The sequence below is a fragment of the Phalacrocorax carbo genome, chromosome 1 (genome assembly GCF_963921805.1).
Source record: "Phalacrocorax carbo chromosome 1, bPhaCar2.1, whole genome shotgun sequence".
NCBI lineage: Eukaryota > Metazoa > Chordata > Aves > Suliformes > Phalacrocoracidae > Phalacrocorax > Phalacrocorax carbo.
Window position 1 is genome coordinate 39,372,937 of NC_087513.1, and position 17,354 is coordinate 39,390,290.

The 17,354-nt window shown below is 42.5% G+C and overlaps 1 protein-coding gene across 1 annotated transcript; it reads right to left on the reverse strand.

Annotated features, from left to right (window-relative positions):
- Positions 1-6,327: 6,327 nt before the first annotated feature.
- IL22 (interleukin 22) lies at positions 6,328-8,426 on the reverse strand. Its single transcript, XM_009507709.2, has 5 exons — positions 8,223-8,426; positions 7,366-7,431; positions 7,129-7,269; positions 6,857-6,922; positions 6,328-6,441 (listed from the first exon to the last, which is right to left on the reverse strand). The coding sequence occupies exons 1-5, from the start codon at positions 8,424-8,426 to the stop codon at positions 6,328-6,330; spliced, it is 591 nt and encodes a 196-aa protein (XP_009506004.2).
- Between the last annotated feature and the right edge of the window lie 8,928 nt (positions 8,427-17,354).

Genomic DNA, 17,354 nt, shown 5'->3' on the forward strand with positions numbered 1-17,354 from the left:
TATTCTCCATTTTTGAGTTACCAGAGTGAAAATGAGCATCAGAGTTGATAATCTGGGATTATCTACCTAAAATCTGAGTTTTCAATGGGTTTTTTTATGCTAAAAATATAAAAAAAAAAGATAGAGAATCTGAATTTTTTTTCTGCTATTCAAGACTGGCAGGATTCACATTATAAAGGATAACTACTAAAGAAGAAAGTTTGGTCAAACCAGAAATTTTAGACACCTATTTGATGAGAAGTAGTAACCTAAGACAAAGCCTGGATAGTTTTAAACCAACAACAACAAACAAACAAAAAAAAGTCACCGCAATGACAACCAGTGTCTAATCTTTATTTTAGAACCTCTGCTTCAATACATTGGACTCTCTGGAACAAGCCTTACATCAGAGCAGTCCAATTCATCACTTCCATCTTAACATCTGTGTTGAAACTTTTCATCTGTTCTTTGTAATATAATTGACTTGACACATGCACAAACTACAAGCCTGATCTTATACAATTTGAACTCAATATTTTCTATCTTCTGTGGAGCAGGACTAGATACATGATGAGCCAATCCTTTGGGGAGCCCTTACACATCAAGGCCTAACGCGCAAGACAAATCAGAAAGTTAGTCTTCACAACTGCATAGCTTCTAGACTTTACCACAGATACATGATTGCCCCATTCCTTTCACAGTTTAATGAACATCATCGCCACTCCTTAAATGTGCTGTTGGAGTAGGAAGTGACCCTCTTTTGGAAAACTATAGAACAAAATAAACTTTAAATCAGTGCAATTTTGCAGTTTTTTGAAACAATATCATTTTGCATTCAGTCATTTGAAACTAGAGCTACAATTTCCATTTAAGAACTTTACTGGTTCTTGCAGAAACAACCATACCAGTTTCAAGTCAGCTAGTCAAAGACACATTTTTCAGTCTGTTTTTTCAAAATATTTTAATTCATGTTGCCCTGAGCAAAACAGAAGATTTTTGTAGTTTCGAAGATTTGCCCTTTCTCTTTATTCAGTCCTAGAGAAGAAAAACAGCCTGATCTTGGAAATTTTTAATGCTATGCCTTAATCCTTCTTACTCAAAAAATCTTCACATTTGGGTCTCATGAGTTAATTTGCTGAAGACAAATGGACAGTTCTTCTCAAAATAAGTTTTTTTAAAATTTCTCCTTACAGGAGGAAAGATGTAGGAATATATTCTTTTCTGAACCATTCACCAGTGAATTCCAGATTAAATTATAGCAATTGATATTTGTTAATTTGGCCAGGGATTTGGAATTTAATGGTCAAACAGAAAGGGTGTTTTCCTAGACTTCAGAAGAAATCTTTTTGCTTACATAAAGTTTAACACTTTTGCTAGTGGTGAAATTCATACAGTTCATCTGATAAGGTCTGCAGCTGTGTGTTAACCAAGAAAAAGGTGTCACAAATGGATAAGTGTTAAGAAGCACATGTAGTCCCATAAATCCATCAGCCTTAGCACAGTTTGTATTTTGCAATGTACCTCACCCAGATAAGACTTCCTAACAAATTCTTGAATGGCATAGAATCCTGGTCTGGATCCCCTGAGAGGTTGCATTACTTTCCATCCTAAATATTTCATTTAACACATCATTGTGTGGTGGACTGCCAAAAACACTCTGGGTCCCACAGAACTGTATTGTACGTTTTCCTTCTTTCCATGGTCATTGCCTTCTTCCTGGCAGCATCATTCATAAGCCTGAGATTGACTGTAATGTCTCTGCCAACCCTGTTTCACATTAGCAAGCCTGTTCTGCTCCAGGTTACATAAATTTTAAAAACATTCATTAGGTATTGAAGATGGGTGTGACTGAAAAGGTTGTCAGGCATTTACTGTTGTTCAGTGCATTCCATACCTCCTTCAAAGCAGCTAATTGTTTAGCTAATTGTGCTTTAAAGCACAGCCTGACATTATCACATGCCACTGGTTTACCATTAAAATAACTTCAGCTCTTTGGATTGTCTAGAATATACTTCTAGCTGCAAACTGGAAATATCAACCCTCCTTTATTCTAGGTCACTTAAGGAGTATATGTTCAGACACTGAGTATGTAAATCTCATAACTGAGTAACACTCCATGCAATGTATTTAAGAGACATTTCTTAAACTGTCACCAGTACTCACTCAGCAGGATGTGGAAACTTCTATTCATGCTTTGGGTTCCTCTGTCTTCACAATATGAAGTTTCAGACGTAGTTTAAATGTTTTATAATAATCTATGTAGCAAAAAAAAAAGTGCCTGTTCTGATCACCTAATGTAAGCAAAGGGGAGGAAGAGCCAATGAAATGCAAATTTGGCATTAGGCATCTGTCAATTTTTGTTCGTGAAGAGGTCCTCCAGCCTCTACGATGGAGGTGTCCTCAATGAAGGATGTGGAGAAGGTGCTTTCCCTAATAGTGCTAGGTCAAGGACCTCTGGGAATTACAAATAGTCCATGACTTGGAGGCGGGGTGAGGAAAGGAAAATAGGGCAACGGAAATAGAATTGCACGAACACAGAGTTTCTCTTTGGTGACCCAACCGAAAAATTAAACCAAAAATTCATTTTGGGTCAGCCCAAAGCACTTGTCCAACTCAAAATGAAACACCTCATTTTGCTTTCAGGTCTCTTCTCAACCTTTGAAAGAAAATGAACAAAAAATTCTAAACCAAAACACTGTTATGAAGTGTAAAACTGAAATATTTTATTTAGAAAATGTCAGAATGAAATATTTCAGCGTGATTTTCCTTTTTTGAGCTGTAACTACTGACTGAATTGAAACCCAGCTTGCCTGACTGAAACTACATCTTTATTTTCTTTTAGTCAGTAATTGTTTGTCCAAGACATTTCCCCTGGTTGTAAGGGAAACCTCCTCCAACTTCTACTTCCTTCATCTGTTCAAAAATGACCATCACCCACCATCCTTCACATACCCACAAGTCACACGTGCCCTGCAAGAAAACTTATGAAGGAAATTCTGCAAAAACTGCTGTGTAGCATTTTCAGGGCTCCAGCTCATGAAGTTTCCATGGTAGAGTCTTCCAGCTGGTGGTTTTCAGGGCTGGAGAAGTTAATAAGCACTTGACTTCATTTTTACACCTTTGTGGACAAATGAGTTCTCATCTGGGTTTAACCCCAGTGTGGAAAGCTTGAGAGATTGATTTGACATTTCTCGGTAGGGCAGCTCAACACGGACAATATTGAAAGAGTCGTAAAGGAAGTAGAAGGAGGAAATAAGTTAATTATCCATTTGTGAAGAGATTATATCAATGAGGAACAGCATGTGCTGTTCATGGTCTAGTCTCTATTTATAATCAAGGAAGAAAACAGGTACTTTTAGGACAAAGTTATGTTATTCTGTCCAAAGGCACAATCTTTATAAGCCTCTAGTGTAAATGAGATGAATGACACCTGTATAGTTCCTATTGCCCTCCATTGACTATAAAGGGAGCCTCGTAACTTGGGGTTAGGCTGTACGTGTCAAAGGTCAGTGAGATGAACTCCCCATTTGGTATGTAACTCCCCGCCCTTTGCTGTTAGCTGTCACAAGTTTGAGCGCTAAAGAAAGGATGTTGGCCAACAGCTCTTGACAGCATCATTGCTTATCCCACAGAAAGAAAATAAATATCCCACTGAATATAGCAAAAGGTTAAACCCCTAACACCGTAATGTGGTGCCAAATCCCAGCTGGCTGTCGCTGTCACTGTTGGGTCACTTCTGCCTTGACTGTGAACAGGTGTGTAATTCATATACAGTGAAATGTAAATGAGAGTGTGGAGCAAAGTAAACCATGTTGATTGCATCTAGTTTGATGGGTAACAGGCATCCATCACCAAGCTGGATTGTATGGCAGTCTAATACATAAGTTCCCTACAAGGAAGTGTTATCATTTCAGTTCACATAAACCTTGTTGAAATTAAGTATGGAAGGTTGCTTTTATCTTGAAATCACTCTAGTTCAGGAGCAACATGGGATAGTTTAATCCCACTTCAATGCTGTCTACCTTCAACAGCTGGTGTAAAACATGTTGAAACTAACTGGTTTTGGACTAACTTTAATTTCTCTCTGTATTTAATTGATGAAGTTACCAAGGTAGATCAAAGTAGTTTTCCTGCCAATATTTTTCCCATATTACAGTATCTATTTATGGGGTATCTTCTAGATATCCTCTTAGCAAGATTTTTTCATATGAATGTCCCTGATGTGCTGTGTTTGCAAAGCTTCACCCTCCTCACCTGCACTGCCACCACAAGCCTTTTTGAGGACATTTTTTGTTTTAAGATGTGGATGGGATGCCCATTGACTTGATGAAGAAATGGTAAAGCCTTGCTCAAGAAGTCTTCACCAGTTGCTGACAATCCTCTGTTACACATTTCTTCTGGCTTTCACACTATTTGTATGCTTTTCACCTCCTTAACCTTGGTCCAGCCTCCAATATCCCTGGCTTAACAGAGTAATGCCTCTGTCTTTGCCCAGGGGACACTGCTGAAGGACCTGATAATGATGGATTAAACTGACTGGGTTTTTTTCTGTCTGGGAGCTTGCATGAGAGTAGGCACCAAGCACTTCTCTTCTGAAGTGCTCTCAAATCCTTGATGCTGCAGAGTGCCGTTTGTGCTCAGTGTGCCTATGGTGAAGTGAGAACACAGAGCTCTGAGTTAGCAACTGCTGCCTGACTGCTGTTGTGGTTTAACCCCAGCCAGCAACGAAGCCCCACCCAGCCACTTGCTCATTCCGCCTCGTGGGATGAGGGAGAGAATCAGAAGGGTAAAAGTGAGAAAACTCGTGGGTTGAGATAAAAACAGTTTAATAGATACAGAAAAAGCTTCCCATGCAAGCAAAGCAAAACAAGGAATTCATTCCCTACTCCCCATGGGCAGGCAGGTGTTCAGCCATCTCCAGGAAAGCAGGGCTCCATCACACGTAATGGTTACTTGGGAAGACAAACGCCATCACTCCAAACAACCCTCCTTCATCCTTCTTCTTCCCCCAGCTTTATATGCTGAGCATGACGTCATACGGTGTGGGACATCCCTTTGGTCAGTTGGGGTCAGCTGTCCCAGCTGTGTCCCCTCCCAGCTCCTTGTGCACCCCCAGCCCACTCGCTGGTGGGGTGGGGTGAGAAGCAGAAAAGGCCTTGGCTCTGGGTAAGCACTGCTCAGCAGTAACTAAAACGTCACTTTGCTATCAACTCTGTTTTCAGCACAGATCCAAAACATAGTGTCATACAGGCTACTCTGAAGAAAATTAACCCTATCCCAGTCAAAACCAGCTTGTCTCCAACTCATTTGACCCGGGGCCAGAGGGGGCGCAGTTTGGGGCTTTTCACCTGCAACTATTCAAGACAGAATCTTGTCTGTGGGCATACTGAGGCAGAATCAATTAACCAAACCAATGACTTACAGGAGTGATGCTATTTTTCCCACTGCGCCCCAACAAGAAAGGTTGATCCACATGCTCCCCATTAAGCCCTGGCATGTGATAAGTTGAAATTTCAGCCTCATGAAAAAGAAGCATGTCCCAGACCAAGGTTGCATCCTTTCTGGATACAAGAATACAGCCACTGGCCCAGCAGCCTCACAGGCACTGTATGTGTCATCTTAATTGCATTTGAGTAAAAGAGAAAATCACTGTAAATGGCAATATTTGAGGACCAAAAAATATATTTTAATAAATTAAAGAGTAAGCATTTATAAAACAATCCATTTGCATATAAATATTGTACAGCAGTTTTGATTTCATAGTTCACTTAAAAGCCTCTAGTACAGCTACATAAATACATTTCCTTGGATATTTTTCAATTAATCTATATAAATAAAAGTACTATACTGTTATTACTTTAAAATAAGTTACCATTAAATATGAATGACAAAAATAATTTCTGAATTAGTCTGAAATACCATCTTTTCAGGTAAAAGTCAGAAGGGGGCGATATATGCAAGAGCGATTTCCAGGTAAAAGGCTCAAAACATCCCGGCTATGTATCACTGCCTACCTTGACAAAAGCTGATTCACAGTTGTCAAATCTCAGCCTATAAAATACGGAAGCAGTTGCTTTATTCCAATAGAGATAAGGAGGACAGGAATTTGCCTTTGAAAATAATTAATTCCCTGTGTTGAAATGGAGCTGCAAACACTGTCCTGGAGTTTTCATTTTCAAAGGAGGCAGCAATATGCTTCCTGTCTGTGCCTACCTAGTTTGCTATTTTTGGCACAGGTAAAAAATATACTGCATCAGGGGTGGGGAGGGTGGTCCACAATAGTTAATCAATTCAACTTCTAGAAAAAGTTTTTTAAAGACGTCTCCTCAAGCTTGATCTGAAATTCTTTCAGTTTTTCTTCTTGTTCCCTCCCCTCTTTGGGGCATCAGTACAGGCATTTTCTAGGTAGTCAAACAGTAAATCCAGTTCTCCAATGGCTTTAGTCTTTCCATTCTCTCCCAACTAGAAAAGAGCAGAATATAAGTTTTAGCACCTCTTTATTTCTCAGAAAATTTAAATTAGGCTTGTCACAGAAACTGAATTGAGAATATACTCTCCTTATTCTCTCAAGCAGTTCTGTGAGGGTCATTATACATAAGATATAAACTAGTTCATTCAAATCCAGTCTAGCATATTCAGTTACCTACAAACTGATTTCTGAAGAACAATTTTAAAATGCCATAGCACATGCAGAGACTTAACAGCACAAATGAAGGAATGCTGGAAGTGGAAACATCGCTAATCCCCTCTTTAATGCCCCTGTAGGCTTCACCTTCTAAATAATCGCCAGAGTTTGTTTCATAATTAGGTCAGCCTTAATCAAACTCAATGACTGCAGTTTGGAACTGCCCTTTTTAAATGCTGGGAAAAAGTGTACCTGTTTCATTTTGCTCTTCATTTCTTCCAGGTTCTTTTCAATGTGCTCTCTGTGTCCTGAGAATTTCTGTGGGGGGAAAAAAAGTCTAGACATTGGCAGCTGAATGCAACAATGTGCTTTTCTTTTTCACACTTTCTATCACCCTCAAGTTTGATATTTTTGATCTGAGATTTCCTTTCATCTCACTGTCTTTTGCTGCTGTTTGCAGCATTCTGAGATTCAGGAGCAGCAACAAAAGTCACGAGAAGATAAGGAAACCCAACGCTACTCACACATCTGTTCAGCTCTGAGGTCAGAGTTGCCAAGAAATGTGCCACCTCCTCAATGTATGGATACTGGTGCTTCACCTTGGTGAGGACATCTTTCACCACAATCTCCACAATATTTTTCATCATGTAGCAGCGGTTGTTTTCCTATGTATGCAAGTAAGACGTCACGTTACATCATGGCAAGAGATCAACAAGTGCTGCAGAAGGATGCAAAGAGCAACTTCCGGGTGTAAGACTTACTTTGATGTTAACATAGAGCTGCTGCCCAATGAGCCTGTTGTCTGTGTCGTGGTCTGAGACCCTGGCCTGAGAGGGAAAAAAGGAAATGTGAGGTGGGGATGGAAACCTTACCTAAAAATTAATAATAAACGCACAGCTTTTCATCAATAGTAGTGCAGATGAAAGGAGGGAATGCACACCAAAGACAGCCTGTTACAAGCAGATAAGCTTGGACATTGTGTCTGTTTCTCCCCTTAATTGGGTGAGAATTGGGTCAGTATCACTGGAAAATAAATAAGAAGTCTGAATTCCTGCCCCCTTCTTAAACATCAGATGCCGCAGTGGTTATGATAACTAAACCAGATGCCGCAGGTGGCCGATCTCACGGTGGCCCACAGTGCTGCTGGGAGGTGCTGCAGCACTCAATGGCATACACCACAGGGACCCACCCATGGTAAGAGCAGCCAAGAAACCTGCCTGAGCAGAGCACCATAAGATGCCTGAGGAGCTGCCTGGCCATGGCTAGAGTCATGGGCAGGGCCAGCTCCAAATGGACAGGGCAAACAGAGACATTTAAGCTCACTTTTCACAATTGACTCAGTCTAGCAGCAGACGCTCAAGAAAAGGAGCTGTGCTGTGCCAGGGGCTGCCTTTCCTTTGGGGAGCAGGAGGAGAAGAGGCAGCAGCTTCCCCTAGCTACACAACCACAGAGCAACAGACCCACCCCACATGCCTAAGCTCTGCCTTACTGCAAGTGCACATTTTTTTCTGGAGAAAGGCAGGAGGAAGAGAGAGGAATGCTGAAGGCAAGAAGCCAGGGCACTGGCAGAGGAGGAGGTCCTCAGATCCCACCATGAAGGATAAGCAGGTTACTGTACCATTTTAGCCAAGGTATAGGTATGATTCCTGATGTGGAGCTGCTGGAACTTTGTAGCACCGAGCCTGCAGGCATGATGGGCAGTAGAAGACAACCCTGCCCCTTTCAGAGGCAGAGGGCTGGTGAGAAGAAGAGGGACACAGCAACAGCAGCAGATGATGACCCATCCTGAGAAGCTCTTGGTCAAGGTCTGCAAGGAGGCCATGGCTCACAATCCAAAGTTGTCTGTCCCAGCGGGTTGCAGCTACAGCACTCAGCACTGGCGAGAGAGAGTACTGTTAGCATCAGGGAGAGTGGGAAAGGCAAAGTGAGAAATGCACAAAGGCTGCAAGCCTTACCTTTGCTGTGGTTCTTGATGTGCTCTGCAGGAGGTGAGGTGCACCTTATATAGGGCCACCGACATCTCTCTCAGCGTTTTTTTTTTTTTTGGGGTATTGGTGGTGAATTAAAAATGACATCAGCAGGTCTCTTACTTTCCAGTATCCTTTTCTGAGAACTACCTAACCACTACAAAACCCACAAATACAACATTAAGGCCATTGTAATCTTTAGTTTCTTATAAAATAAACTGAATTTTCATACAGGGCAAAGCAGGGGCTTTTACCAGGGCAGGAATCCTGGTAAAAGACTGGTGGTCTGCTGGTGCTGTTTGGTATACACAAGTGGTCAGAGACTGCACCAGACCCAGACCACTGACCACCTAAAGTTCCTACCCTGCAAATACTCTTTCCCACACAGTGTCCCATTGGAGTCACCAGGCACCTGCTCATCACTGTGCAATCCTCTCTGAGAGACCAGAAAGTGGGTAGGACCAACACTGCATTTATCACATCGCTGATCTCCAAATTTCCATTTAAAAAAAAAAAAAAATCCATATTCCAGGCTGTAACTGGAGGTAATGACCAGAGCTATGGGCATGCAATTACTTATCTGGGTGGTTTCCATGTTCCTGATCCTGTTCTGCTAACATAAAGGCAGTGCTGCACCTTCAGTCTGAAATATTATGCAGGGTGCTAAAGGGAAACTGTTATCTCTTTAGAGAGTAATTTGCAACCCAGCTGAGATGGAAATGGATGAGGACACAGAACTTGTACACGTGCAAACTCCTGGTTGTCTAATACCCACCTGGAAAACCAAAGCTCCAGCTTTGCCTCTGAGAGTAAGCAGAGGCATCTCCAGGGCTGGGCTTCATCCCTCATGGCTGAGGTTCTCGGGGCAAGAGCCATAATCAGCCTTACCCTGCGGGCTGTAATGCCCAGGTCTTTTGCTTTTATGTGAAAGGAAACAGTTAAAGGCTGGCTGGCACGAGCTTTATGCTTTAGCCTCCCCTGATGCATCTGCAGCACAAATTCATCTCTCCATACCTCAACTTTGCCTCACATATCCCCAGATACCTGCCAGATCAGCTATGCGCAGCTCAGTACTCTTGAAGTTGCACCCCCTCACCCTGGAGCCATGATCACCACATCCCTTTCCGTGCCTCTCTCAGGGTATGCTACCCATTCCCATGCCCAGACTCCAACAGCATCCTGACTGCAGTGGGCAGCAGAAATCAAGTCTGGACCCAAGATGTTGACAACCTAGTTCACACCCCAAAGGTACCACAAAGCTATTCAAGAAGATGTTTGCAAACTCTTTTCCATAAATTTTTCATTTGCCAGTCTAGCAGGTCCAATGGGAGAACAGGTCAGTGAGAAGATGGGAGGCTGAGTTATACTTAGTCAAAAGAACAGACATTAAAGACGAAACTGGGAAAAATCCAGACAGAGAGGCTGTTTCGAAGGATTGGCCTCCCCTGAAGTCCAATCCCACAAACTCCTCTCCAGGTATTAAACAAAGTCTGCTTCTAACTGAGGTTTCTCGCACTTCTCCACTGGCTCATCCAGCATAATTCTCAACCCTAGAATAAAACTCTCATAAGGGACCCTCCCTGAGGGGAGAATGCAGCCCCAGTCCTGGTCCAGACCACTCTCCTCCCACCCTTCTGGATCCCGCTTCTCCATCCCTTTGGTCACTTACTCTTGGCAGACAAGGATCCAGCTTGCCTGATCTTTTCTTGTAGCTCCAATCCCATGGGAAGGGTTTGTGACCTGGGTAAGCAGGTGCTGTGCCACTCACATCTGTTCAAGCTGCTGCAAGGAGCCCACCTGGTCCCAAGCTTCCTGCACATCCTGACAGATGTTTAAATGGCATCAGGCAGAAAGATCAGGAATTAGATGTTGAATCTAATGAATCTTCTGCCCTCTTTTATGCAGTCATTACAGGATCTCTTTATAGAATCATAGAATCATTAAGGTTGGAAAAGACCTCTAGCATCATCAAGTCCAACCGTCAACCCAACACCACCAGGCATCCTAAACCATGTCCCAAAGTGCCACATCTACAAGTTTTTTTAATACCTCCAGGGATGGTGACTCCACCACCTCTCTGGGCAGCCTGTTCCAATGCCTGACCACTCTTTCAGTGAAGAAACTTTTCCTAATATCCAATCTAAACCTCCCCTGATGCAACTTGGGGCCATTTCCTCTTGTCCTATCCCTAGTGACTTGGAAGAAGAGACCAACACCCACCTTACTACAACCTTCTTTCAGGTAGTTGTAGAGAGCAATAAGGTCTCCCCTCAGCCTCTTCTTGTCCAGACTAAACAACCCCAGTTCCCTCAGCTGCTCATTATAAGACCTGCTCTCCAGACCCTTCACCAGCTTCGTTGCCCTTCTCTGGACACGTGCCAGCACCTCAATGTCCCTCTTGTACCGAGGGGCCCAAAACTGAACACAGTATTTGAGGTGGGACTTCACCATTGCCGAGTACAGGGCACGATCGCTTCCCTGCTCCTGCTGGCCACACTATTGCTGATACAAGCCAGGATGCCGTTGGCCTTCTTGGCTACCTGAGCACACTGCTGGCTCAGCCTGCTGTCAACCAGCACCCCCAGGTCCTTTTCTGCTCTGCAGCTTTCCAGCCATTTGTCCCCAAGCCTGTGGGTGTTCTCTCTGTCCGTCTCTTCTCTCTGTCTTCTCTAGTATTAGAAACCATACACTGGGACATACCTATTTTCTTAGAGAACGTTAAATTAGACTCTATAAGGCTCTCTTTCCCCCATCAATGTTAGCCACATCTCTCAGTCACACTACTTTTTGGCTGTGCCATGATATCCTCCTTCTGATGCTTTAAAAATCTTGATTTCACTTGTTTAGTTTAACTCCCTGATGCTGGTATGACACTGAAATGCTGAAATGCCCATTGCAGGTTTCTTAATTCATATTTCACAAATTGCCTTTTTATGACATTCCTAAAATCTTCAAATAATTTAACTTGTTTTTGCAGTTGTGAGTTTTAACAACGTATCTTCCATTCCCCTAGCTTGCTGTGAGTATGGTATGGTCCAGCCAAAAAATGAATGTTCAAAATCTTGCTGGATGCCAGTTTTAGCAGACTGTATAGTTCCCCCACCCATCAGTCCACCCCTGGCCTCTTCCCAACCACCTTCCACCAGATGATGGCTGGTTCTTGATGTACCACTGAGTTATGGTACAGCCACAGTTGTGGCTGCAATTATTCCCTGTAACATGTCAAGAGGATTCCTTCGGGAGTGGAGATATGCCTCCCATTCCCGGCATCTGCTATTCCTGTTATGAGATTGCATTGAACAAGGATGTGACTAGGCACTGCTAGCACCTCTTCTGACTAGCTTACCACACCTGGATGGCCGATACATGTCCGGCATTATGTCCTATAGAAAGATGGGGCTAAAAATCTGCACAGTCCTACCACTGGATCTTATTCCAGTCCTCAGCTGAAGTCCAGAAAGGGAGGAAGGAATGGGAAGCTCTTCTGCTGCAGCTGAGGAAGAATCCTCTTTCTTCTTATTTGAGGAAGAAATGCAACAAACTTCTGAAAAATAAGGGCTTGAGCCAGCCCTGAAGGTGAACCTTGGAGAAATTGCTTACCTAGACACCCCTCTCCAAACAGGCTGCTCTGAACTGTAGACCTGGCAGAAGAGGTCAGTGGAAGCAAAGCTGCATTTAACTTAAAATGTGGTACCCTGAATGAAACCACCACTGGTGGGTCTTATTTTGGGGAAAAAGAATAAAGTGGAAAAACCATGACTGAAGAACATGTCTTAAAAGAGCAGCCTTTCTCAGTAATTCTTTCCTATGTTACCATTGTCAAGTATTCTAGCAAGTGGTATGGGAACTGGTAATTTAGTAATTTCTCTTTGAGCCTGAACTACTGATATCTTATGATACATGGTAGCTCCAAGCTTTTCTTTATTAAAAAATGTTGTCTCGGGGAAAAAAAACTAACACCCCCCCCCCCAAAAAAAAAGACCCCTCCAAGCTTGGGGCAGAAGAGGGGAGAAGAAGGGGGGGAAAACAATTTTCCATTTTTATTTTATGACTTTTTGTAGGTTTAATACTATTTTTAATGTTTGAGGCTAGTAGCACTGAATAAAATGCAAAATTCTTATAAGAAAAATACCTGCCATGCTCTTGCTTTAATTAAAAACTACCAAAGACTTCTGAACTTCTATAAAGTACCTTCTGCACTGTTTTTTTATGTATAACTAATTCTAAAAAATTTTGAAATTGTATCTTCTCTCCAGTGCCATCCCAAGCATTAAACGTCTATCACTGGCCTCACTGAAAAAGTGTAATTATATGGAGTTTCCCTAATTCATCAAGAAACCATAGCGGTTGAATATTCTCGACAATGACTTCTTGACCCATATTGAAGACAGGATTTTCTGAGGAGGACTGGAACTCTGCATCACGTCTGCCTCAAAAGCCACAGACACTTCCTTCTTACTTTGAATGAGGCCACAGGTGAATAATCAATACTGTACTTTGATGTTCGTCTCTCGTGTACCATCACCAGCACGCTGGTATGCGGGAATTTTCTTGAGATTTAATACATTTTCAGTCAGCTAGGATTATATTGCATTATCAGAAACATCTTCAGGACTGTACACTGGGCTAGAAACATTGTCAAGAGTAGGCATGTGGAAACCTGAGCCTGTGTATCGTCCTCTTGGGTCTTTTACCTGGCGATGAAATTCTCCCCCCTTAAACATCTGTATGAATGGACCACAAGTCACATAGTGCCTAAAACTGAACAGGCAGTCCATCTGGAGACATCCTCAAATTTCAGGTCACAATCATCCCTTTCACTTTGTTGCAGCTCACTTGTGAGCTAGTTCATTGAGTTTTATCTCAGTTCTTCTCTGCTTTTGCCTAGACTTTCAAGCTTGAAAAGATTAAAGCAGACTTAAAACATGTTTCAGCTCAAGCTCCAGTGGAGCCTTATTTTAGTCGGCTCTCTGCCCAGCAATGAAAACATCAGTAATGGAAGTTGATTCTTCTTTATAAAACTTGAAAATAAGCTTTTCTGTAATTCAGCTGTTCGTTATGGAAACATCCAAGTACAGAGACAAGTGTCTTCTGGGCCTGGTCATTAGGAATGGCAGATGGGATTAATTTTCTGTGGAGGAAATTATATCAACACGGATATCGGGAGAGGACATTTAGCATTTGACAGTTGTATTTTTGCTTTTTTATGACAGGTTTGATGTTGTGTAAGACACTGTGAATCTTTTGGAAGGACAAGTAGTAGTATTATTAAAATTGCTTAGCCTGGGAGTGCTAGGCTACTTCGGGAAAGACTCTTCTGTCAGGTCTCAGCACAGACACTGCTGACTCAGACTTTTTGCAGAGGATGTGCAATTCACCTACCTCCCCTGACAGTAACACTTTTGTTACACAGTGGGTAACACATTTCCTCTGACAGTAACACTTTTGCTTAAATAGCTGATATTTCATCAAACATCTTTGTTTCTGATATTCACTTGGTTCTGTTACACAATTCCTGGGTCTTCTAAGTGTAAGATGCTACATAATAAACTTCATAAAATTGGTACTTCTTATCATAAAAAAACCTAAATGGAAGAGAACTAATAGTTCATTGTGGTCTCAATTTTCAATTACATTCTTGGGCAAAAAAAAACCCACCTTGGTTTTAATAACTATATTCTCTCCTCAGCAATACTGATGTAGCAGAGCTCCAAGAGAAAGCCACCCAGAGACATGTTGAGACATACTGACATTACCACTGCTACTCCAGGACTGCTGATGTGGTAACCTTTATTGCAGTGGCAGGCAGATTCAGTGATTAATATGAAAACAAAGAGGCAAAAAACCCCAGTGACTGTGGAAGCACAATTGATACTAGTCCAGTGGTCCTGCCTCTGCAGACAACTGCTCCTGACATCAGTAAAGCATGAACAAAAGTTTCAATAAGACTTGCCCATAGAAGCCATCGCTTAGCTCACACAGACGGGAGAAAAGATAATTCAGACCATCTCAGTGCCCATAGCCTCGTGCCACCGAAGGCACCACTTACTAACCCTTCCACCAGATGGCCAGTTCGATTCAGAGTGTAAAATCACACATGTATTATGAGACTCTGTCACTTTATATAGTGACCTACATATATCCAACTGTGTCTTGCAAATAGTCAGATCAGGTGAACTGAAACTTCTGTGCATCCTGTTAACGTGGTGTGGTTGCACAGTGGTGACTCAGTGACATGGCAAAGTGGAATTACTGACATAGTGTATCTTAAAGAAAACCACTCTAACTGGGAACAGAATTTTGCAAGATGGTTCATAATCCAAAATTCAGTGACGAACAGTTACTCAGATTAAGACATAGCCCCAGCATTATGCACCTTGATTTACCAAGTAACATCAGATTTCTCATGTAATAAATCCACACCATCCTGAGTAGTTTAAATAAAGTTATTCTGAAAGGAAGCAACATTATTTAAGGTGAAGTACTTGTGCCCAGACACTGCCCGTACACCAGCACTTCCACTGAGGCTCTGAGCTCAGCATCGTCTCCTGAAGGTGAACCCCTGGCTGCTCAGTTATTCTCTATAACAGGGCTGCTAGAGAAGGAGGTGACAGTTCCTAAGTTGTTAACAGTAGCCTTCTAGTTAGTATCCATCCCTAGGAAGTCAACAGCCCATGCCCCAGCCCTTCCCAAGGTTATGCTATTGCCCATCTCCCGGAGAAGCCTCTGAGTCAGTGAGTTTCCTGTTGGAGCGGGACTATTGTCAAGAATGTGAGATTTATGGGGCCAAAAGGAGACCAAACAAAATAGCTACAGCCTAGCCCTTAGGATGATGTTTTCCTGGGTTGTCTGTTTTTAGCCACATGTCATGTAAACAGGCTGGAGCCAGCTTTCCACTGGAAACACAAAGAGCACGCTCCTCACGAGAACACTGTTCTGGGAACTCAGGGACCCAACTCCAGCCGGTGCCACCAAGCCTCAGCACGTTTCCCTTGGCCCCACAAGAGACCTCAGAGTGAGAGCTGGGCACCCAGCTCTCCAGAACATGGTGCATCCACAGAGGCCTGTATGTGTGTGTCACACCAACCCAGTGACCAGAAAGGGACCTAGGAAGGGAGAAATCCAGAGTACAGCCTTTCTGGATCCTGTCAACTATTCCTATTCTACTTCAAGACTTGAAGTAGGTGCTCTGGAGACACCCCAGCACATGACAGTATTAAACAAAGTCACCTTGAACAAAAAACCTATTTTTTTTAATATATATACACACACACGTATATACATATGCAGACACACATACAGTACGTGTGCATATCAGATACAAACACAGTTTAAAGCTTTGAGGCCCACTCAAAACCTGCACAGGTCATTGACTGTTATCTCAGGAAAGGTAAGCTGGCATAAATGTGAATCAGTCACATTCACAAAGCTGATGCACGCTTTGTCAATACCTCTGAAGAAAGCAGGGAGTGAGAACCTTCAGCTGCCCTTTTCCCCTCCACTGAAGAACTGTCTGTGCTAAGGAAGATTTGCTGCCATGACTGTACCACCAACCTCCCCCCACAAAGAGCAAGTTCATACCAGGAAAATGAGTGCTTTTGCTCTTATACTTTTATTCCAGCCCCACGAATGGAAATAAACTGATCTAACAAAAGGTGTGTAAGCTGTAAACACTACCAGGCGTTGCTCGCCTTCCCAAAGGACTGTCAATCTCCAGGTGAATCTTGTGTGGTTCCTAGTCCTCAACCCTAACAAGACACTGCAGAACCACTGAGTGACATCCTTTACAGACAGGCAACAGGCTTATTATCTGGGAAGACGTAAAGGCTTTTGAGAAGCAAGACTGGCACCAAGTCTCCTCTTTGTTGGCTTGCTGGGGGAACACTTTATTGACAGGAATACTGGGTAAAGGCTGGCCTTTTCCCAGCTGGCAGTGGTCAGTGAGGAGGAGACGGCTTATTTACTCCTAGAGGTGGTTGGGAGCTGTGAACCCCAGCAGCAAGATTCACCAGCAGGTATATCCAACTTGGGAGCAGGAGCTAAAGACATTCAATTCAATACTCATTGCCTGGGTCCATTATTAATGTGCTGGTTTTGTAAATCTTGACCTTAAGTCAACAAGCTCCCAAAGCCGTTTATTCCTTAAATATACCTCCTATTGGCAACTGCCTTCCTCCTTGTTTATCAGCTTGGTCTCTCCACTTCAAGGCTTCTAAGATTTCCTTGACAGAAAACAATACACATTCACCGTACAGCATACATTTGTAATTATTAATAAAGGGTGTACTTTTGAACCTTTTTTCCATGTCCAGCTAGCTGAAAAACACAACAGGAAACATGTTTGAAGGTTGGTCTGAAACATTCAGAAAAACAAAACAAAAAGCCCTCTTGAACCTGGATAAAAAACAATAGCCGAAAGCAGGCACAAAGAATTTTGTATCTGCCTTGAAGACTACAGAAAAGCATCCTTCAGAAGCTTTGCACTAGCAGTACTTAAAAAAAAGTATTTTGTCTACATTTCTCTTAAATACTTCTGTCCAAAAGTAAATTCAGTTAGGACATTTCAGGCAAAAGTTAGAATTTGTTCAGATGGGAAATAATGTCATGCTGTTGTGTGGGACACCAGGGGCTTCCATTCTCATCTCTAAATTGGGTTTGTACCCCCACGCAACAAAAATGTGTCCCTCCTTTGCCACTTCTATCGTCTCCCTGGCAGAAATCAATATACATGTACCATACATTAGAGCGCACATGTAACAAACTCAGACCTACCCAGATGTACC